The sequence below is a fragment of the Lepidochelys kempii genome, chromosome 23, assembly GCF_965140265.1.
Source record: "Lepidochelys kempii isolate rLepKem1 chromosome 23, rLepKem1.hap2, whole genome shotgun sequence".
Lineage (NCBI taxonomy): Eukaryota > Metazoa > Chordata > Testudines > Cheloniidae > Lepidochelys > Lepidochelys kempii.
The window spans coordinates 15691815-15714315 of record NC_133278.1 but is presented as its reverse complement, the minus strand read 5'-3'; the positions used below and the strand labels follow the sequence as shown (position 1 = coordinate 15714315).

At 68.8% G+C, this 22501-nt stretch overlaps 2 protein-coding genes across 3 annotated transcripts; both read right to left on the bottom strand.

The window, feature by feature from the left end:
* Positions 1–361: 361 nt before the first annotated feature.
* Positions 362–9783, bottom strand: LOC140902082 (semaphorin-3F-like). Of its 2 annotated transcripts, none has more exons than XM_073321751.1 (13): positions 9380–9782; positions 8343–8457; positions 6202–6362; positions 5768–5830; positions 5386–5505; positions 4765–4858; positions 4536–4658; positions 2895–3034; positions 2680–2794; positions 2097–2164; positions 1795–1941; positions 902–1125; positions 362–404 (listed from the first exon to the last, which is right to left on the bottom strand). In XM_073321751.1, the coding sequence occupies exons 2-13, from the start codon at positions 8443–8445 to the stop codon at positions 389–391; spliced, it is 1374 nt and encodes a 457-aa protein (XP_073177852.1). In that variant the 5' UTR covers positions 8446–8457; positions 9380–9782; the 3' UTR covers positions 362–388. The 2 variants fall into 2 exon arrangements, with proteins under 2 accessions (XP_073177852.1, XP_073177853.1); XM_073321752.1 differs by lacking the exon at positions 902–1125 and adding an exon at positions 692–780 and having other exon boundaries at positions 363–404; positions 9380–9783.
* Positions 9784–10403: 620 nt separating this feature from the next.
* Positions 10404–21563, bottom strand: LOC140901971 (uncharacterized). The gene is given in 9 exon segments (XM_073321481.1): positions 10404–11331; positions 12091–12194; positions 17224–17300; positions 17377–17522; positions 17603–17714; positions 17929–18006; positions 18128–18150; positions 18153–18690; positions 19065–21563. Coding segments are annotated over 9 exon segments (1755 nt in total). The 5' UTR covers positions 19677–21563; the 3' UTR covers positions 10404–11266.
* Positions 21564–22501: the final 938 nt, after the last annotated feature.

Below are 22501 nucleotides of genomic sequence, written 5' to 3'. Positions count from 1 at the left end.
ACGCGCTATCTCAGAGTTGCACTAACCACTAGCCCCCACTCCCCTCGCAGAGCCGGAGAGAGAACCCAGGAGTCCTGGCTCCCAGTCCCCCTGCTCTGACCACCAGCCCCCACTCCCCTCGCAGAGCCGGGGAGAGAACCCAGGCGTCCTGGCTCCCAGCCCCCCTGCTCTGACCACCAGCCCCCACTCCCCTCGCAGAGCCGGGGAGAGAACCCAGGCGTCCTGGCTCCCAGCCCCCCTGCTCTGACCACCAGCCCCCACTCCCCTCGCAGAGCCGGGGAGAGAACCCAGGCGTCCTGGCTCCCAGCCCCTTCTGCCTGCCTGGGAGCCCGTCTGTAGCCTCAGCCCCGCCCCCGACCTACCCGCTTTGAGGAAATCCAGAGCGTCTTCACTGGGACTGGGACCTGTGGGGAGACAGGCGGGGTGGTGAGAAGTGGGGCAGGAAGAGGCGGAGCCTAGGAAGGAGGTGGGGCCTGGCTAAGGGGGGCGGAGCCAGAGAAGGAGGCGGGGCCTGGTGACTGTGAAGAGCCCAAGAGGAGGCAGGGCCTACAGGGAGGGGGAGGAGCCATAGAAGGCAGGGCCTGGTGGGAAGGGGCGGGGCTAGGATGCAAGGGTGCAGCAAAAGGGGCGGGGCCCAGAGGGAAGGGAGGGGAAGGGGCGGGGCCTGGGCAGCAGGGGCGGGGCTTCTCACCTTGAACACCTCCACCTCCTCGAGCGTCAGCTCCTCCAGGACGCCTGGGTCCTTCGGCAGCACCACCACTTTCTGCACCGTGCCCCGGTCTGGGGGGAGGGGAGAGAGCACCTGAGATGGGGAACCCCCGCCCCCGCCCGGGGACCCAGGCGTCCGGGCTCCCAACCCCCACCCCCCGGGGCGGGGATGGGACCCCGGCGTCCTGCGTACCCGTGCCGAGGAAGAGCACCTCGTAGCGGCCGTCGGCCGCCTGCGCCAGGTCGACGGCCAGCGTGGTGAAGCCGTAGGGGAGGCCGGCGCGGACCAGCAGGGGGCGGCGTGGCACCGGGTACACGGGGTCGTACATCAGCGGGTGCGAACGCACGAACGTCACCAGCTCGTCCGGGAACTCGCGCGTGGAGCCCAGCCCCGGGGGTGAAGGCCCCGCCCGGGCACTGCGGGGACAGAGCGGGAGAGAACCCAGGCGTCCGGGCTCCCTGCCCCCCCTGCTCTAACCACCAGAGCCCACTCCCCTCCCAGAGCCGGGGGGAGAACCCAGGCGTCCGGGCTCCCTGCCCCCCCTGCTCTAACCACCAGAGCCCACTCCCCTCCCAGAGCCGGGGGGAGAACCCAGGCGTCCGGGCTCCCTGCCCCCCCTGCTCTAACCACCAGAGCCCACTCCCCTCCCAGAGCCGGGGGGAGAACCCAGGCGTCCGGGCTCCCTGCCCGACCCCCTCTCTAATCACCAGAGCCCACTCCCCTCCCAGAGCCGGGGGGAGAACCCAGGCGTCCGGGCTCCCTGCCCCCCCTGCTCTAACCACCAGAGCCCACTCCCCTCCCAGAGCCGGGGGGAGAACCCAGGCGTCCGGGCTCCCTGCCCGACCCCCTCTCTAATCACGAGAGCCCACTCCCCTCCCAGAGCCAGGGGGAGAACCCAGGCGTCCGGGCTCCCTGCCCGACCCCCTCTCTAATCACGAGAGCCCACTCCCCTCCCAGAGCCAGGGGGAGAACCCAGGCGTCCGGGCTCCCAGCCCCCCCCCCCCTGCTCTAACCACCAGAGCCCACTCCCCTCCCAGAGCCGGGGAGCGAACCCAGGCGTCCGGGCTCCCAGCCCCGCCACTCACGGCTCCGGGGCGGGGGTAGGGCACGCGGCCCGTGTAGGGCACCCACTCGTAGCTGTGCCCCTCTTTGTGGGCGAAGGGGCCGTTGAACGCACTGCGGATGGCACTCAGGGGGTACATGCAGACGGCCGAGCCCCGGAACACCGACCCTGGGGGACACAGGGGGGTTACAGACCGCCCAGCCCCCCCGGGGTCACCCTGCCCCCTCCGAGAACCCACCCCCAAGTGCCCAGCACCCCCAAGTGCCCAGCACCCCCTGCCCCTGTTACTCCCCCCAAACCCCGCCCCAGCCCCCCAACTCACCCCAGGGTGGAGAACAGCCCGTACACCCGGGGGTTCTTCTCGTCCTGAGTCGGCAGCAGGAACACATCTCCTGGAAATGGGGGGCGGGAGGGGGGAGATGAATCAGATAGAACCCAGGCGTCCGGGCTCCCTGCCCCTCCCCCGCTGCTGTAATCCACTCCCTGCCCACAGCTGGGGAGAGAACCCAGGGATCCAGGCCCCCGCCCCCCTGTCTGTGACCTTCCACAGCTGCATTCACCCCCCCGGCCCCTGTGACCGTCTACACCGCCACGGTCCCCGCTCTGACGGCTGCCTGGCGAGGGGTCGCCCGAAAGCTCGTAACCCGCTGAACATCAGTGTCCCCGGGAATCGCACGTAGCAACCTGGGCCGTGGGGGTGAGACCGCGGCTGGGACCCTGCCCCAGAGCCGGAGGGCGGACCCCCGCCCGGCAGAGCCGGGAAAACGTCCCTGTCACGCCGGGGCCGGGCCCTGACTCTCCCGCGGCTCGGACGCGTCCTGGCCGGCACGAGGACTTCGCGGGCGTCCAGCGACGGCTCAGACTGAGCCCCGAGTTAGGACCCGGCCCCCCTGCCCCCCCGGCTCACGCAGCTCGTCGAAGAAGGTCTCCACCCCGTCCTCGCCCACCACGGAGCAAACCAGCCGGGCCTTCAGGAACGTCGTCCACTTGCCGACCAGGGCCCGCTGCCCACCGTCATCGTTCTGGGGGAGAAACGGGGGCAAGGACCGGCTCGCCTGGCGCGCGGGGGCACGGAGACCCCCCCGCCCCCCAGCGCCCCCGGCCCCCCGGCGCCACGCTCACCAGACAGACCCGGCCGACCCGGGCCAGCACGCCGGGCCCCACGGCGCCCTCCAGGGCCTTCTCGCGGAAGAAGAAATACAGCTTGTCGTCGCCGCGCTCACTGCTGTCCGGCACCACGTGGGCCCGGAGGAACACGGGGTCTGCGGGGGGCAGAGCCCGGGTGAGTGCGAGGCCCGCGGCTGCCACCAGGGGGCGCTGCTCACCTGGAGCATCCTCCTGCCCCGCAGCCCCCCTTAACCTCCCGCAGCCCCCCCGCCCGGCCGGCGCCCCTCACTCCCGCCCGCAGCCCCCCTTAACCTCCCGCAGCCCCCCCGCCCGGCCGGCACCCCTCACTCCCGCCCCGCAGCCCCCCTTAACCTCCCGCAGCCCCCCCGCCCGGCCGGCACCCCTCACTCCCGGCCCACAGCCCCCCCCCCGCCCGGCGCCCCCCGCCCGGCCGGCGCCCCTCACTCCCGCCCCGCAGCCCCCCCCCGCCCGGCGCCCCTCACTCCCGCCCCGCAGCCCCCCTTAACCTCCCGCAGCACCCCCCCGCCCGGCGCCCCTCACTCCCGCCCCGCAGCCCCCCTTAACCTCCCGCAGCCCCCCCGCCCGGCCGGCGCCCCTCACTCCCGGCCCGCAGCCCCCCTTAACCTCCCGCAGCCCCCCCGCCCGGCCGGCACCCCTCACTCCCGGCCCACAGCCCCCCCCCGCCCGGCGCCCCCCGCCCGGCCGGCGCCCCTCACTCCCGCCCCGCAGCCCCCCCCCGCCCGGCGCCCCTCACTCCCGCCCCCGCAGCCCCCCTTAACCTCCCGCAGCACCCCCCCCGCCCGGCGCCCCTCACTCCCGCCCCGCAGCCCCCCTTAACCTCCCGCAGCCCCCCCGCCCGGCCGGCGCCCCTCACTCCCGGCCCGCAGCCCCCCTTAACCTCCCGCAGCCCCCCCGCCCGGCCGGCACCCTCACTCCCGGCCCACAGCCCCCCCCCGCCCGGCGCCCCCGCCCGGCCGGCGCCCCTCACTCCCGCCCCGCAGCCCCCCCCCACCCGGCGCCCCTCACTCCCGCCCCGCAGCCCCCCTTAACCTCCCGCAGCACCCCCCCGCCCGGCGCCCCTCACTCCCGCCCCGCAGCCCCCCTTAACCTCCCGCAGCCCCCCCGCCCGGCCGGCGCCCCTCACTCCCGCCCCGCAGCCCCCCCCCACCCGGCGCCCCTCACTCCTGCCCCGCAGCCCCCTTAACCTCCCGCAGCCCCCCCACCGGGCCGGCGCCCCTCACTCCCGCCCCGCAGCCCCCCTTAACCTCCCGCAGCCCCCCCGCCCGGCCGGCGCCCCTCACTCCCGCCCCGCAGCCCCCCTTAACCTCCCGCAGCCCCCCCGCCCGGCCGGCGCCCCTCACTCCCGGCCCGCAGCCCCCCTTAACCTCCCGCAGCCCCCCCACCGGGCCGGCGCCCCTCACTCCCGGCCCACAGCCCCCCCCCGCCCGGCGCCCCCCGCCCGGCCGGCGCCCCTCACTCCCGCCCCGCAGCCCCCCTTAACCTCCCGCAGCCCCCCCGCCCGGCCGGCGCCCCTCACTCCCGGCCCGCAGCCCCCCTTAACCTCCCGCAGCCCCCCCACCGGGCCGGCGCCCCTCACTCCCGGCCCACAGCCCCCCACCCCCCTCGCCCCCATACCGTGCAGCCAGCGGGAGTCGTGCCGCTCCGTGCGAACGGCCGGCCGGGGGCCCATGGTGCGGAAAAGGGCCGCATCGGTGCCCATGAAATCCACGTGCAGCCCAGCGTAGAGTGTCCCGTCTGCTGGGGGGAGGGGGGAGTGAGACCCCCCCGCACAGAGCAGGGCCCCCCCCCGAGCAGGGTCCCCCCAGGGGGACCGACGGACCCTGCCCCCCCAGCCCCCACTTACTGACGAGCGTGGCCAGGCTGCTCTGACGGGGGTCGTACGGGCAGCGCCCCTTCCCCGGCTCCAGGGACCACGGCACCATGCGGAACAGGTACTCCTGGGGGGGGACGGGGGGTCAGAGCTCTTCCCCCCACCAGCACCCTGCCCTGGCTACCCCCTCCCCGAGCCGGGGGGAGAACCCAGGAGTCCGGGCTCCCAGCCCCTCATCTAACCTTCCGGCCCCCACTCCCCTCCCAGAGCCGGGGGAGAACCCAGGAGTCCGGGCTCCCAGCCCCTCATCTAACCTTCCGGCCCCCACTCCCCTCCCAGAGCCGGGGGGAGAACCCAGGAGTCCGGGCTCCCAGCCCCTCATCTAACCTTCCGGCCCCCACTCCCCTCCCAGAGCCGGGGGGAGAACCCAGGAGTCCGGGCTCCCAGCCCCTCATCTAACCCTCCGGCCCCCACTCCCCTCCCAGAGCCGGGGGGAGAACCCAGGAGTCCGGGCTCCCAGCCCCTCATCTAACCCTCCGGCCCCCACTCCCCTCCCAGAGCCGGGGCAGAACCCAGGAGTCCGGGCTCCCAGCCCCCTGTCTAACCCCCAGCCCCCTGCCCTGGCGGTGGGTGGGACCCAGGCGTCCGGCTCACCTGTGACCGCCAGCCGCGGTGCACCAGGGCGCAGACGGGCTGGCAGGCCCCCGTCCCGCAGGCGTAGAGGTGGGTGCGGTTCAGGGGTTCGACCAGACGCACGTAGTTGAAACACTCGCCCTGGGGGGGGGCAGACGGGACGGGGTGAGTCGGGGCAGGGCTGGGACTCGAATGGGGGGGAGGGGAATCTCAGCAGGACATGGGGGGCAGAGACAAATGGGTCCCAGGGGGCTGCGGCTGGTCCCCAGGGATCACGGGGGGGCACGGAGGGGCAGATTCCCAGGAGGGGGCAGACCCACAGAGGTCACTGGGGAAGCCCTGCGTGGTCTCAGGAGAGGGGTGACAGGGCGGGGGGCGCTGGGGGGTCCCTGCCCCATCTCACCCGCTGCCCCTTCCCCGCCATGTGGCAGGCGCTCTGCTGACTCTGGGATGCCGGCCAGTGGATCTAGGGAGAGGAGAGAGTGGGTCAGAGATGGGGACCCCAGAACCAGCCCCCCAGAGTCTGTGTGCTCCCCGACTCCCAGCACCCTCCACCCCTCCCAGAGAACCCAGGAGTCAGGACTCCCAGCCCCCCCCCCCCCCCCCGCTCCAACCACGAGACCCCACTCCCATCCCAGAGCTGGGGAGAGAACCCAGGAGTCCTGGCTCCCGCCCCCCCCACTGCTCCAACCACTAGACCCCACCCCCTCCCAGAGCTGGGGAGAGAACCCAGGAGTCCTGGCTCCCATCCCCCCTCCTCTAACCACTAGACCCACCCCCGCCCAGAGCCCGGAGAGGACCCAGGCGTCCGGGCGCCCAGCAGGGGGCGCCCCTTACGATGAGCGGCTCCCTGTTGACGTTGTGGAGGTCCAGGGCCACCAGGTAGTCGCGGGCCCCCAGGTAGAGCCGGTCCTGGTCCTGGTCCAGCAGCAGGATCCGATAGTCACTGGTGTTGAAGGCGAAAGCAAAGGGCCGGGCGGTGCGGGTCTGCAGGAGCTCTGGGGTGTGGGGGGCGATGGAGATGGGATGGGACCCAGGCATCCGGGCTCCCCACCCCCACCCTAACCACCAGCCCCCACTGCCCTCCCAGAGCCGGGAGAGAACCCAGGCATCCTGGCTCCCAGCCCCCCCCTCCACTCTTACCCCCTGAGAACCCAGGAGTCCTAGCCCTCCCCCCCCCCAGGCAGCAGCTGGAGTGGTCCCCACCCCCCGTTAATCTGCCTGGCGCTGGCTGAGCTCAGGGGGTATTTTGGGGGTGGGGGGGGGAGGCACAGCAAAGCCCAGAAATAATCCCTGAAATCCCCCGGCCGCATTCCAGCCCCGTGCCAGGCCGTGCTGCGAGCTTCCCACCTGCAGTGACCTTGAGCGTGTCAAACCCGGGGGGAGATTCCAGGCCAGGGCGCTACGCGGGCCAGGGTCTGAGAGCCGGGGCCAAGGGCAGGTTTCTGGGGCAGAAGGGGGGGCTAGCTGCTAGGCCCCCCCTCACTCTAACCACTAGACCCCATTTCCTTCCTAGAGCCAGGGATAGAACCCAGGAGTCCTGGCTCCCAGCCCCCCGCTCTAACCCACCAGCCCCCACTGCCCTCTCGGCACCTGGGACCGGACCCAGGCGTCCTGCCGGAAATCCCCACAAGCCCCAGGCTTTGCAGGCTTTGGGGGTGACCTGCTGCAGCGTGTCTGGGGCGTGCGTCACAGCTATATCCGGCCAGGCGGTGACTGAGACAATGGGGGGGCAGCCCCCCACTGCCCCCTGCATTGCACGGCTGGATGGTGCATTGCACAGTGGGGGGGGGGCTGGTCCTGGTGCATTGCATGACTGGATGGTGCACTGAACAGTGGGGAGGGGGGCTGGTCCTGGTGCATTGCATGGCTGGGTGGCGCACTGCACGGTGGGGGGGGGCTGCTAATGGTGTATTGCATGGCCGGATGATGCATTGCATGGCTCGGGGGCTGGTCCTGGTGTGTTGCATGGCCGGATGGTGCACTGCACGGCTGGTTGGTGCATTGCACGGTGGGGGGGGGCTGGTCCTGGTGTGTTGCATGGCTGGATGGTGCACTGAACAGTGGGGGGGGCTGGTCCTGGTGTGTTGCATGGCTGGGTGGCGCACTGCACGGTGAGGGGGGGCTGGTTCTGGTGCATTGCATGGCTGGGTGGCGCACTGCACGGTGGGGGGGGCTGCTAATGGTGTGTTGCATGGCCGGATGGTGCTTTGCACGGCTAGGGGCGTTCCCGGCCCATTGCCTGGCTGGTTGGTGCATTGCACGGCGGGGGGGCTGGTCCTGGTGCGTTGCATGGCTGGATGGTGCACTGCACGGCTGGTTGGTGCATTGCACGGTGAGGGGGGGCTGGTTCTGGTGCATTGCATGGCTGGATGGTGCACTGAACAGTGGAGGGGGGGGGCTGGTAATGGTGTATTGCATGGCCGGATGATGCATTGCATGGCTGGGGGGCTGGTCCTGGTGTGTTGCATGGCCGGATGGTGCTTTGCACGGCTAGGGGCGTTCCCGGCCCATTGCCTGGCTGGTTGGTGCATTGCACGGTGGGGGGGCTGGTCCTGGTGCATTGCACAGCGGGTCGGCGTGTTGCACGACAGAGGAGGCGGGGGGAGCTCAGCCCTACTCGGCATTCTGGGTATTTTAAGCTCTTCTGGGAAAGCCGCTCCCTGCGGCCGGCCGGGTAACCGGATCCCGGAGTCCCCAGCAAGGGGGGGTTGCGGGGGGCACCGTGGGTACCTCCGCACCACGTGCCCCCTAGTGACACGGCATGGGGCTCAGCAGCCCGTCTGCTTGCACGGACACGCGTGTGCAACGGCGCCCAGGAACACGTGTTCACCAGCACGTCTCTGCACACGTCTCTCACCGTGGACACACGCTTTGCACGCACATGTGACTCGTGCCACATGCCCCCCCCCGCACGGCCGCGACTGGAGCCCGTGTGCACGACGGACCACGCGGGCTGCACCACCCCCGCCCCTCACCTGCGTAGGACAGGGAGACGCGGGGGGCGCTGAGGGGGGTGGACCAGGCCAGGGCACAGGGCAGCACCAACCCCAGCAGGAGGGCAGGCGCTGGGGGGGCCATGGCAGGCAGCACCTGTGGGAGAAGGAGAAGAGGTAGGTGGGGGGCAGAGGGCTGGGTGGGGGGCTGGGAGTGGGGTAGGCCCTCTCCCCTAGCAGGCAGGGCTGAGCACTGGGGGGTGCAGTGGGGCAGGGGCGACCCACACACCCCCTGGGGGGGCACAGGTGTGTGGCCTGGGAAGCCGCTTCCCAGGGCTGCGCTGCCCCCCCACCCCCCTCCTTGCTGGGGGGGGAGGGGCTGGGATAACCCAGCCGAGCCCCTCCCCTGCTGGGGACCCCCCCATCAGAGCCCCTGGGAAGTAACCAACCCCCAAGAGACCCCCTTCCAAGCCCCATGCCCGGCGGGCAGAGCAATGGGGTGAAGCCAGGAGACAAGGCATGTGGGCCCCCCCAGACCCGTGCGTGCGGGGGCTGATCTCCCTGCTCCCCCCCCGCAGCAGGCCCCCAGCTGCGCGGGCTACAACCTGCAGGCTCCACCCCCCAGGTGCGGCCAGGTGCATGCTGAGATATGCAGCCCCCCTTTCCTCGGGCCAGTCCCGAAATGTGCCCCCCCCGTCCTTGCAGTTGTGGGGTGGCGGGGGGGCTCCTTCACTTCCTGTCCCAATGCGGGCGGCTGCCCCTGCGCCCCGGCCCCACCAGCGTCTGCGTCCCGCAGGGCAAAGCGGAGCAGACAAAATCCAGGGGAGCAGGGGCTGCAGGTCGGGAGTGAGGGGCACCGGCGGGCTGCGGGTCGGGAGTGAGGGGCACCGGCGGGCTCGGGGGGGGCTGCGGGTCGGGAGTGAGGGGCACCGGCGGGCTCGGGGGGGGCTGCGGGTCGGGAGTGAGGGGCACCGGCGGGCTCGGGGGGGGCTGCGGGTCGGGAGTGAGGGGCACCGGCGGGCTGGGGGGGGCTGCGGGTCGGGAGGGAGGGGCACCGGCGGGCTGGGGGGGGCCCTTACCCCGAGTCTGTCCCGTCTCCCAGGCGTCTCCGTCCCCGCTCGGCGTCCGGGGGGGGGTTGAGACCTCGGCCCCCCCCGCGGTGGGAAGGTCCCAGGACGAAGGGGGCCGATAATCCCCCGGCCAATCCCGGGCCCAGCAGCTGATCCCCCCCCCCGTTAACCCCTCCCTGCCCGCCGCCCTCCCCCCACATACCTGGCTGGGGGCGGGACCCGGAACAGCGCCGGGGCTGGGACCTGCCTGGAGGGAAGTGGGGGGGCGGAGCAGCTGGGGGGGGAACAGGTCTAGGAGGATTTGGGGAGCCCCCTGGCAGCCAAGCAGGGGTGACCCCCCACCCAGTCTAGGCCAGGGGCATGCTGGGAAGATCTCTGCTTCCCCACAAGCCCTTGCACCCCACGTGTCCCCCCCCCCAGGATTCCCAGGTGCCCCCACCCCGAGACCCTGAGACCTCGAGCCTCGGCAACTCCCCCACCCTGGCCATGGCGTGTGCGGGGGGGCCAGGACGCCTGGGTTCTCTCCCAGCTGGGGGAAGTGGGGTCTGCTGTGGCCCCTTTGCTCAGACAGCTACGTGGGGAGAAAGGACACCCCAGGTGGGACGAGGGGCCCATGGCAGGGGGATGGGGGACCCCACGGCGGGCAGGCAGGGGGACAGAGGACCCCAACCCCACGGCAGGCAGGGGGACAGGGAGCCCCACGGCGGGCGGGCAGGGGGACGGGGGGACAGAGGACCCCACGGCGAGCAGGCAGGGGGAACGAGGGACCCCACGGCGGGCGGGCAGGCAGGGGGACGGGGGGGACAGAGGACCCCACGGCAGGCAGGGGGACAGGGAGCCCCACGGCGGGCGGGCAGGGGGACGGGGGGACAGAGGACCCCATGGCGAGCAGGCAGGGGGACGAAGGGCCCCATGGCGGGCGGGCAGGCAGGCAGGGGGACGGGGGGGACAGAGGACCCCACAGCGGGCAGGGGGACGAGGGACCCCACGGCGGGCGGGCAGGGGGCGGCGCGCCAGGAAGGAGCCGGGCGGGTGAAATCTCTCCGTCTATTAAGTGCTTTGTTTTCGCGGGCTGGGCACAACCCCGGGCGGGCACTGCCCCCAAATCAGTAGCGTTGCACGGGGCGGCCATGGGGGGCGGCCACGGGGGGCGCCTCCACCCATGGCTACAAGACGTCAGAGGGGCCGGCCCCAGGGTGCCCCCAGCACCCAGTCCGATTGCCAAGGAGAGCACCCCCCACACGGATGGGCAGAGTCGTGCCCGGCCCCAGGGGCTGATGGGATTGCGCTGGGGGGGTGCAGCAGAGGTGGGGGGGCCCTGAGGTTGGCAGCAGGCCCTGGGGGGCCCCAGGCTGGGGGGGGGAGTTAACAGCCGACCCCTGAGCACAGTTAATGGAACAAGACCCTGAGCTGCTCAGTAAAAGGCCACTGGGGGCGCAAGGCCCCCCCCGCTACGGGGGGGGGAATTACCCACAATGCCCCTCTCCCGCGGCCAGACAGGACCCCACCTGGCCACTGGGGGGAATTTACCCACAATGCCCCTCTGCCAAAGCCCGGCAGGGCCCCACAGACAGCGGGAGGGGGGGTATTGACCCACCCTGCCCCCAGCGCCCTGGGCCGACCCCCAACGCCAGCACGGCCCCACAGACGACTGCCCCCTGGCGACACAGTGGGGAGCGCTGCCCCCCCATGGCCAGGCTGGGAACTGCGGTCGCCCTCAATGACTGAAGGGCTCCGCTGAATTGCTCCAAGCCCGGAGCGGGAAGCGACCCCAGGCCGGGGGGCCGGGGGGCCGGGGGCAAAGCTCAGTCACAGAGTCCAGCCCCAGCAGAAGGCGCCGGGGGGGGGGCCTGGTCCATCTTCGGGTGCTGGTGGGGCGGAGGGGGGGGCAGGGGATCAACCGTCTTCCTCCGGCTCCGAGCCCCGGCCGGCCGCCTTCATCAGCTCCTCCACCGTGCTGCCTGGGGGGGGACAGACATGGGTACGGCTGGTGCCCCCCCAGTCCTGACCCACAGCCTCCCTGCTCCACCGGCCCCCCCGAATCCTTCCCCACTCCACCAGCACCCCCAATCCTACGCCAAGCCCCACCCCTGGCCTCGCACTCCACCAGCACCCCCCCGAATCCTTCCCCACCCCACCAGCACCCCCAATCCTGACCCACAGCCTCCCTGCTCCACCGGCCCCCCCGAATCCTTCCCCACCCCACCAGCACCCCCCAGTCCTGACCCACAGCCTCCCTGCTCCACCGGCCCCCCCGAATCCTTCCCCACTCCACCAGCACCCCCCAGTCCTGACCCACAGCCTCCCTGCTCCACCGGCCCCCCCGAATCCTTCCCCACTCCATCAGCACCCCCCCAAATCCTTCCCCACTCCACCAGCACCCCCAATCCTACGCCAAGCCCCACCCCTGGCCTCGCACTCCACCAGCACCCCCCCGAATCCTTCCCCACCCCATCAGCACCCCCCAGTCCTGACCCACAGCCTCCCTGCTCCACCGGCCCCCCCCGAATCCTTCCCCACTCCACCAGCACCCCCAATCCTACGCCAAGCCCCACCCCTGGCCTCGCACTCCACCAGCACCCCCCCGAATCCTTCCCCACCCCACCAGCACCCCCCAATCCTGACCCACAGCTCCTGCTCACCCAGCCCTGCCCCCTTCATGAAGCCCGCTGCAGAGACAGCCCCTGGGGGGGGCGTTACCTAGGGACCCCGTTACTCACCTTCCTCGCCATCCTCTTCCTCGTCCATGATTTCCTGCACCTCGTCGTCCTCCTCCCCCTCATCGTCCACGATCACCACGCAGTCGTCCCCGTGCTCCGTCCCGCTGTGGGCACCGCAGGGTTACCCACAACGCTTGGCGCCCCCCCCGGGTCACCCACAACGCTCCCCCGGGTCACCCACAGTCACCATGCTGTCGTCCCTGGGCTCCATCCCACTGCGGGCACCACAGGGTTACCCACAATGCTCGGCTCCCCCCTGGGGTTACCCACTGTGACGAAGTGGGACAGTTCTTAATGTTTCCTCTGAATAGTGTGGGGGGGCCTCAGTTTCCCCTAGGCAGTTCTTAAGTCTCTAGGGGGTGGGGTAAGGGGGTATGATGGTTGCAGAGCCCTAGAGGGCAGGTGTGTGCAGGAGTCTGGACACAGAGAATGGCCGACACCCTGTTTCCTGGCCACTGGTGGCCTGGGCCCTTCCCCCTGCCAGGTGAGACCTAAAGGGTTGGAGAACAAAGAGATCAGGGACAGGGACAAAGCCCAGAGCAGGGGGGCTGGAGGGAGTTTCAGTTTGGGGCTGGCTGGGGACAAGGAGTGAAGGGCAGACGGGGTTGTCTGGTTCACTACCCCCCAGAATGGACCCAGCTGAGGGGTCTCGTTCTCTGCACCTACAAGCTCTGTGTTAGACCCTGTTCCTGTCGTCTAATAAACCTTCTGTTTCCCCGGCTGTCTGAGAGTCCCGTCTGGCTGTGGAGTTGGGGGGCAGGACCCTCTGGCCCCCCCAGGACCCCGCCTGAGCAGACTGGCTGCGGGAAGCGCCCGGAGGGGCAGGGGAGGCTGGAGGCTCCGGGGTCAGACCCAGGAATGGGGAAGCCGTGTGAGCTTCTTGCCCTGCAGACAGGCTGCTCCCCGAGAGGAGACTCCCCCAGAGTCCTGCCCGGCTTCGTGGGGAGCAGGTCAGAGCATCGCCCGGGGACCCCGTGGCAGCGGTGGGATGTACTGCACCCGTGGACGGCGCTTCCTGCAGTAAGCGACGGGGGAGCAGTAAAACGAAGGGGGATTGACGGGGACCAGGCGCGCTGAAGGCTCAGAGAGGAGCAGTTTCGGGGGGCGGTTAACCCCTGGGAGTGTGTGACCAGCGAGAAGGACTGTGCAGTAATGGGGTCCCCTTGGGGACTGTGGTGAGCAGTCTCAGGGGCGGAGGAGCCTGCGGCTTGGCCCTGGGAGAGAGAAGGACTTTTGCAGTAACAGGGTTCCCCTGGGGATTGCAGTGAGCGGTCCCGGGGCTGGAGGAGTCTGCCGCTCGACCCTGGCAAAGAGGGGGTGACCTCGAGAAGGGCTGGCACACGAGGGGTTCTCCCTGGAAACCGTGGGGAGCTGAGAGCACACAGGCCTGTGAGTCCACAACAACTTGGGAGGAGCGGAGTGACGGCCTGTCACCGTCTCCTGAAGAAGGACACCGTAACCCGGTGCAGAAAGAGGGTTGAGCATTGGGAAGTTCACCAAAGCACAGTTCATCGTGCGGCTGGAGGAGGATGACCGCTCTAAGGAACAGATTCCTGACCCCAAATGGGGCTATAGCAGGATCTGGGAGCAGCTGGAGTAGGAGCCAGGCACCCCCAAGACTCCTGTCCCCGACCAGACAGGGGTCTTCACAATCGGGTTCCCCATCGGGGGATCGGAGACTGACGGGATTGGAGCCGAGTCCGAGAGAGCAAGAGGACTGTGGGAGACAGCGAGAGCCCGAGAAAGAGCTGCAGAAGCTGCAGCAGCATGAACTGGCGGTGGGGGAGCGGAGAGGCCTAGGGGACCTCCCCGGGGTGAGTGGGGATAGACCCCGGGGGGCCAGTTCCGCAGGGAACCTCAAGACTGAATTGCTGCCCCTGGTTAAGGAGTGGGGAGATGTGGATGCCACCCCACTGCCTTTGAGCAGGCTGGCGATTTGAACCAGGGGGACCCTGCGGAAAAGCCCCGGTGTCTAGCTCCCTTGCTGGGTCCCAAGGCCACAGACTCCGTCAGCCCGATGGGTGGGGAGGTGGACAGGCTCCCACTCCTGACCCCAACCTCTATGTCTGTGTGGAGTTTCCTGGGGCCAGGCCCCTCGGACCCCCAGTGGGAGCGGAAGGGGATGGCCAATGGGGAGACATTCCTGGGGTGGCGAGATCCTGGGACAGAGAGAACTGGTGTCAGGCCCTGGGGGGTGCAGCCTCAGATGCCGGGGGGTTGTGTGAGCTGGGTGAGGGTCCCAGGGACGAAGCCCCTCGCCCTGCCTATGGCCCAGATCCCTGTGCAGACCCAGGAGGGGTGGGGCTGGCTGGTCGTTGGGGTTCTCCAGGACACCAGCTGCCAGACCCTGTTGTGGGGTGACTGTGTCTCTTTGGGACAAGATCCGGGCCCTGCTCTGGTAACTGCCAAGGGTTTGAATTTGAATCCAGGAAGCAATCGGCAGAGAGGGAAATGGTCAGTGAAAATGCAGATGACCTGGCTGGCAGCGGGGAGGAGCCGCTAGGCCCAGGCTACCTGCCTGCCTGTGACCAGACCCCTGGGGCTCCCTGCCCCCCGTGCACACGGGAGAGGGGGCTCACGCTGGCTCTGATGCAGTGAGGAAAGCAGGGAGCTCACTGCCTACCCCCACTGGGACAGCAAGGGGAGCGCTGAGCACAGTGGGAGCTGAGCCCCAGCTGAGTGGGGGGAGACACAGGCAGGGCAGGGGATCTGTGGGGAGTGGCAAGGTGCTGGGTAAGGAAAGTCTGGATGAGCCTAGGCAGCCTTGTGAGCTGATGGCTGTGTCTAGTCAGCAGGGCGGGAAGGCCAGGAGAGTGGAAGATGAGAGTCCCTGGACCTTACCTGTTAGCTGGGTGGAGAATTGGGACAGTGAAGGAAACGTCCCTGTGTCTGTCAGGGGTATTGACTTGCCTATGGAGGGAGCTACCCTGATCTCCAAGCAGTTGTCTGTGACCAGCCTTGTGTGCTGGGACCAGGGGAATGAGATCCCAAGCTGGGTGTCTGGGAAGGGAGAAAGTGTGTCCGGCTCTTCTTTGTCTGTGGAGCAGAGAGAAGGGGCCTTTCAGCCTGGGACGGTTGAGAATGGTGCAGTTGTCCCAGAGCTGGTTCTGGATTCAGCTAAAGCCCAGGAAGGGAAGGGTCCTAAGTTTGTGTCTGCTCGGGAGAATGGCCCTGTAACTAGGTCGCATCCGGTTAGGGTCTATGTAAAATCCCAGAGCCCAGACAATTCGGGGGCTTGTATTTTGCCCGTTGCTAGTGTGTTGTTGGGAAACGGTGTCGCAGCTCTGCCTAATCAGGGTGAGATCCTAGCCCGGGCACAAGGAGAGCATGAAGGTGTGTGATTGTGTTACCTACTGAGGGTGTGGAAACCTGTAGCAAGAAGGAAAAGATTCCTGAACTTGTGTGTGGCAAAGGGAAGGAGAAGGCTTCTGACCTTTTATCTAGGAAGTCTGTAAGTTTGCCTGGAAGGGGATTGTGTAGGAATCCACCGGATGGGCCAGAGGTGATTCTGGATGTAAGGGAGACCCAGAAAGAGCCTGTTGTTGCTCAGGAAAGTGTTCCCCTAGAGCAAGCCCTCGGTGAAGAGGGTAAGAGCAGAATTTCTGGGAGGGGTGAATTGTTGTATAGAGAAGCCCTAGGGAAAGGAATCCTCCTGGAGTCTTTGCAAGCAGTTTACTGCCACTGAAGGGTGTGAAAGTGATTTCATCAAGAAAGTTTCAGTTGCTAAAGGCCAGAAATTTGCTGTTGTGAATGGATCCACTGACTTTCCTGTTGAAAGATCCAGTGTGGAGAGCTTTGAGAAGGGCTCAGATGAAGTGAAAGCTGTTAAGAAAGTTAAACAGTCCTATAACCCAGTGGCTGTGTTTGGCCAGCTTGTTGGGGAGAAGACCCAATCCCAGTTTGACCCCCAGGGGTTTTGGGGTGGCAAAAGGCACGGGCCACATAAACCTTCCCACATGCAGCCTGTGAGTGCTATCGACCACCCCCGACCTAAGGCAGGGCGTGAAACTGGAAGGGCCTGGTGTAACTCCTACCAAGGAATGGGAGAGATGCTGGGGCATCCATGGGAACATTGGTGGCTTCGAACTTCCCCAGGTCACCGGCTAAAGTGACCCCGCTCAGTTCGATCTAGAAGGGGGGAGAGATGTGACGAAGTGGGACTGTTCTTAATGTTTCTTCTGAATAGTGTGGGGGTGCCTCAGTTTCCCCTAGGCAGTTCTTAAGTCTCTAGGGGGTGGGGTAAGGGTGTATGATCGTTGCAGAGCCCTAAAGGGCAGGTGTGTGCAGGGGTCTGGACACAGAGAATGGCCGACACGCTGTTTCCTGGCCACTGATGGCCTGGGCCCTTCCCCCTGCCAGGTGAGAGCAAAAGGGTTGGAGAACAAAGGGATCCGGTGACCTCCTGGCCCGGGAAAGGGACAAAGCCCAGAGCAGGGGGGCTGGAGGGAGTTTCAGTTTGGGGCTGGCTGGGGACAAGGAGTGAAGGGCAGACGTGGTTGTCTGGCTCACTGCCCCCCAAAATGGACCCGGCTGAGGGGTCCTGTTCTCTGCACCTACAAGCTCTGTGTTAGACCCTGTTCCTGTCGTCTAATAAACCTTCTGTTTCCCCGGCTGGCTGAGAGTCCCGTCTGGCTGTGGAGTTGGGGGGCAGGACCCTCTGGCCCCCCAGGTCCCCGCCTGGGCAGACTCGCTGGGGGAAGCGCCCGGAGGGGCAGGGGAGGCTGGAGGCTCCGGGGTCAGACCCAGGAAGGGGGAAGCCGTGTGAGCTTCTTGCCCTGCAGACAGGCTGCTCCCCGAGAGGAGACTCCCCCAGAGTCCTGCCCGGCTTCGTGGGGAGCAGGTCAGAGCATCGCCCGGGGACCCCGGGACACCCACAATCACCACGCAGTCATCCCCAGGCTCCATCCTGCTGCAGGCACCCCGGGTTACCCACAATGCTCGGCGCCCCCACCGCCCGGGTTACCCACAATGCTCGGCGCCCCCACCGCCCGGGTTACCCACAATGCTCGGCGCCCCCACCGCCCGGGTTACCCAGCATGCACTTCTCAGCCACCAAAAAATTAAGCCCAGTCCCTGGCTCCCCAGCCTGCCGGCCCCTTGCCCGGCCCCCTCCAGCAGGAGGCGCCGTCTCACCTGTCGTCCCCGGCGCCCCCGTTCTCGCCCATCAGGTAGTAGTGCAGGGGGTTTGGCCAGAGGTCCTCCTTGATGATCTGGGGGGACGGAGCAGGGGGGTGAGACGTGGGGGGGGCAGCCGGGGGGGGCAGGATCGGGGCTCGGGGGTCTCACCTCAGCAATCCGGTCACCTGCAGGGAAGCTGTGGTCCCCGAACCAGCTGAAGAAGCTGCGCCCCACCTCGGGGCTCTTGCGGCCGTGGGCCCGGGGGTCCTGGCCCCGCCACCAGCGGATGGGGGTGGAGTGCGACACCAGCCTGCCTGCGGGGGGAGAGGCAGGGGTGAGGGTGCAGGCACGGGGAGCGCCCCCAGCGCCCCCCGAACGCAGCCCCGCCCCATACCAGAGGAGGCCGGCTGGAACTCCTTGACGATCACCTCGTTCTGGAAGTAGGGGTTCCCGCTGAAGTAGAACTTGATCTTGCACCCTGACTTGGCGTGAGTGAAGTCCTCCACCTGCCGGGGGCAGAAAGGACCCAGGAGTCCGGGCCTGAGACTTTCCACAGCGCGCACCCCCACCTCCACCGTCCCCCGGCTCCTCCTAGAGCTGGAGCAGGAACCCAGGAGTCCTGGCTCCCAGCCCCGCCCCCCGCAACCCACTCGACCCCACTCCCCTCCCAGAGCCAGGGAGAGAACCCAGGCGTCCGAGCGCCGAGCCCCCCACTCTCACCTGCAGGTTGGTCATGTAGCTCAGGGTGTCCTCGTCCCGGTCGTTGATCACGGCCGACAACTGGGGGTGATTGAGAAACTGCCGAGCCCGAGTCAAGGAAACACAACCGGAGCCCGGACGCCTGGGTTCTCCGGGCCTCCCGCTCTCCGCCCCCCGCCCAGCCCCGGCTGCCCTGCGACGCCCCCTGGCGGAGGGATACGGCGGTGACCCAGAACCCGGGATGTTCTGGATGATGAGGTTGCGGCGCTCGAGGTGGGGCCGGCGCATGTGGCCGAACTTGGCCTTGAGGATGCGGAAGGCGCAGCCGGCCTGCTCGTTCACCGCCTCCAGCTCCAGCTGCACCGCCTCCAGCGCCTCCAGGTACTGCCCCGTGTCCGGGGCCCGCCGGGCCGCCCCGGCCCCCGGCTCCTCCTCCTCCTCCTCCTCCTCCCCCACTGAGATGATGGAGCACTCCTCCTCCGCCCGCCTCTTCCTCCGCCCCTCCCGGCCGTCGGCAGTTTCCAGCACCCCCTTCCCCTCAGCAGCGGCGGTTTCGAGGCTCCCCATCGCGGTGGCGTCGGTTTCCAGCACCCCCTTCCCCTCGGCGGTGGCGGTTTCGAGGCTCCCCATCGCGGTGGCGTCGGTTTCCAGCACCCCCTTCCCCTCGGCGGTGGCGGTTTCGAGGCTCCCCATCGCGGTGGCGTCGGTTTCCAGCACCCGCTTCCCCTCGGTGGTGGCGGTTTCGAGGCTCCCCATCGCGGTGGCGTCGGTTTCCAGCACCCCCTTCCCCTCGGTGGTGGCGGTTTCGAGGCTCCCCATCGCGGTGGCGTCGGTTTCCAGCACCCCCTTCCCCCGGCGGCGGCGGTTTCGAGGCTCCCCATCGCGGTGGCGTCGGTTTCCAGCACCCCCTTCCCCTCGGTGGTGGCGGTTTCGAGGCTCCCCATCGCGGTGGCGTCGGTTTCCAGCACCCCCTTCCCCTCGGCGGCGGCGGTTTCCAGGCTCCCCATCGCGGTGGCGTCGGTTTCCAGCACCCGCTTCCCCCCGGCGGCGGCGGTTTCCAGGCTCCCCATCGCGGTGGCGTCGGTTTCCAGCACCCCCTTCCCCCCGGCGGCGGCGGTTTCCAGGCTCCCCATCGCGGTGGCGTCGGTTTCCAGCACCCCCTTCCCTCCGGCGGCGGCGGTTTCCAGGCTCCCCATCGCGGTGGCGTCGGTTTCCAGCACCCCCTTCCCTCCGGCGGCGGCGGTTTCCAGGCTCCCCATCGCGGTGGCGTCGGTTTCCAGCACCCCCTTCCCCTCGGTGGTGGCGGTTTCCAGGCTCCCCATCGCGGTGGCGTCGGTTTCCAGCACCCCCTTCCCCCCGGCGGCGGCGGTTTCCAGGCTCCCCATCGCGGTGGCGGCGGCGGCCTCAAGGCTCCCTGGCCCAGCGGCAGCCTCCAGGCTCCTCTCCCCTTGCGCGGCTCCTCGGCTCCCCTTCCCGTTGGCGACAGCCGCGAGGCGCCCCCGCCCGCCCCCGGCGGGGTCTCGGCTGCCCCGCTTGGCGGTTTCCAGGCCCCCCTCCCCAGCAGGGGGCGCCAGCCCCGCGGCAGCAGTTTCCAGGCCCCCCCCGGCCGCGGGCGCCCCCGGCCGCCCGGCGGTTTCCAGGGCCCCCCAGGCCGTCAGCTGGGTCAGCGCCTGGGCGGCCTCCGTCTCCTTCAGCAGCGGGGCCGGGCAGCGGCGCTTGGCGGCCGGGGCGGGGGGTGGGGTCCGCGGGACGCCCCCGCTCCCGCTCATGGTTCGGTCCGCTCAGGCCCGGGGGCGGGGCCGCGCCGGCCCCCCTCCCTCCGGCTCAACCCTCGTTTTCAAACGGAAGAGGCGCGAGGGGAGCAACGGCCGCCGGCAACTGCCAAACTCGAGCGCCTCGCGCGTCTCTCCCCCCTTCCTCTGTTCCTCTCTCCCCTCCCCGCGCTGATTGGCCAGCAGCAGGGCTGCCCCGCCAACGGCGGGAGGGAAAAGCCTTCCGTCCCACGTGGGGGGGCGAACCGGGCGGCGATTGGCCGGCGGCGCCAGCAATCGTCGCGGGTTCCGTCTTCGACCCGCCCCCCACGTGGGGGACCCGGACCCTGATACGGCGGGCGCCTTCTCGGCGGCGGCCAATGGGCAAGAGGCGGAACCAGGCTCGGCGGATTCGGTCGCGTCCGCCAGAGATGGGGCGGGGAGTGTCTCAAAGGGAGACTGCGCGTGCCGCATGCGCGTTGGCAGGACCTTCTCCCGGTGCATGCGCAGTAACGCCGAATGCGGCGCTTGCGCCCTGGGCAGCTGGCTGTGGGTAAGCGCGCGCGCGCCCGCCAGGTGGAGCAAATGCCGGTGGCGCGTGATTGCTCGTCGCGCCGGCGTGGCGCGATCCGCGAGCAACGGTGCCTTGCACACGAGCGTGCAGCGCGGGCAATACGGTGCGGTGTGCATTACACACGAGCGTGCAGCGCACACGGCGCCGTGTGTGCAATAGTGCATTGCCCGTAGTAGTGAACTGCAGGCTGTCGAGCCCTGCACGTGACGGTTCCCCTTGAATCCTGGTGCCTTGCACGAGAGGGTGCGCGCGGCCAGCGGTGCAGTTGTGCATTGCACGCGGCGGAGCCCGTGTTGGTCGGACTGCAGACAGCCGTCGGCCTCGTCAGGACCAGCACGGCGGGGGCGAAAGGTCCGGCCCCCGGGCGGGGCAGGAGACTGAAGGGTGGAGGCGCTCCCAGCCAGACCCGGGGGGGAGGGGGCTGCGGGGTGGGGCTCTGCAAGGGGCGCTCCCCCCGGTGATCAGCGCGGGCACCAACTCCCCGAGCCTGGCTTTCTGCCCCGTCGAATGGGGGGATCGAACCCCAGGCCCGGGGGGCCCATTCCCCCTCTCGAAATGTCGCAGTCAGCAACAGGCATCAGCTTCCCTTCCTGTCCCAAACTGCGGCCCAGCCGCCCTGCCCCAGAGGTGGCTGCCTCTCCTCACCATCCCCATAGGGCGTTATGTGTCCGCCCCACCCCAGAGGTGGCTGCATCGCAGTGCCAGGCGAGGCGCCCCTGTGTGGCTGCGTCTCTCCCCCTCGCCCCAGATCTTATCATGCTGGCTGTTTTCGAAGAAAGAGAAATCTGTGACCTTTGAATCGAAATTTCGGGGGCAGGGTCGGCCCCGAAAGCAGGAAACCGAAGCACAGCCGGAGGTTTCGGTTCAGCTGCCGGGGGAGCCAACTGCTTCCTGGCCCGAACGCTGCCCCGGGCGCCCCAGCGCCCCCCCGGCTGGGGGAGGCCGAGGCTGGAGTCATCGGGGTCTGCATTCATCCTGCGCTCGCCCGACCCAGCTCGCGGGGGGAAAAGGCAAGAAGAGATTTGTTCCACAATGGCCAATAGTGACTGACGGCAAGAACCAGGGATTGAACCCAGGAGTCCTGGCTCCCAGCCCCCCTGCTCTAACCCACCAGACCCTACTCCCCTCCCACAGCCAGGGAAAGAACCCAGGTGTCCGGGCACCCCAGAAGACGGGTCCTGCGTGGCCCTGGCTCGAAGAAAACACCGATTGGTCAGTTTGTTTCATTCCGTTGGTTTTTATATCAAAAAGAAAAGAAACGAGAACGGTCCCTGCCCCCCAGCACCCCGAAAAAGGGGGGGAGGAGCTGGACCAGAACCAAAGATCCGAGCGAACCCCCACACTGCCCCCCCCATGCTCTCCCTCCCCCGACAGAGCGGTTGCCCCCCTGGGGTCCCTCCAGAAATGGCTGCTGTCGGGAGTCTCTGTCCAGCCGTCCTGTCGCTGTATTGTGCCCTCCCCAGCCCCCCGAGCCCCGAAATTATCGGGGGGGAGGTATTTTTGTACAAAAACATTGATTTTTTTTCTGTGTCTTTTTCTTAGATTTTTTTTCTGCGAAAAAAATCCCCCACCCCCAAAAAACCCCGAACCAAAAGAGCAAGAGAAGAGTTCTGAGCCCGGGCAGATCCGTTGCGGGGCCCAGGCCCGGCTGGAAACAGAGAGCGAAGGCCCCCCCTCCGCCCTTCACCCACCTATTTCAGGAGTCCTGGCTCTCAGCCCCACTGGATCTAACCCACCAGACCCCACTTCCCATCCAGAGCTGGGGGAGAACCCAGGAGTCCTGGTTCCCAGCCTCCCCCCCTCCCCCCGCTCTAACCCATTAGACCCCACTTCCCATCCAGAGCCGGGAATGGAACCCAGGAGTCCTGGCTCCCGGTGCTAGGCCCTCCCTTCCCCAGCCCCAGCAGTCCCAGAGACGGATTCTGATCCCATTTCTGTGGGTATCAATCTGGAGTTACTTCCCCGCTGCCAGCAGGGTGAGTCTGGCCAGGAGCCCGGGGTCAGGGCTCGGCCCCGTAACATCCCACTCCAAATCCCTTTGCCCTCCGGAGTCTGTCCGTGCGGGAATGCAAACAGCTCTGGGGAGCAGCAAAGGGGCTGGGAGGGGACCTGTTCCTCTCGCATGCAGCTGTGTTCCCGCAGGGCACCCGACCATCGCTGTGCGGCCCTCCGCCTGTTCTGCCAGCACCACTGCCTGATAGTGTGCCCCGTACCCGAGCGTCGGTGCAGGGTACTCTAGCATTGTGTGTGTTTCTCCACCAGTTCCTCC

Bases quoted from the DNA above. Each gene is read 5' to 3' on its own strand.
- LOC140902082 (XM_073321751.1), bottom strand. From the start codon at position 8,445: ATGGCCCCCCCAGCGCCTGCCCTCCTGCTGGGGTTGGTGCTGCCCTGT. The intron at 5,831-6,201 runs GTAAGGGGCGCC...TCCTCTCCCTAG, and splicing joins TCAACAGGGAGCCGCTCATC to ATCCACTGGCCGGCATCCCA. The intron at 1,942-2,096 runs GGGTGAGTTGGG...CTGTGTCCCCCA, and splicing joins ACGGGCTGTTCTCCACCCTG to GGGTCGGTGTTCCGGGGCTC.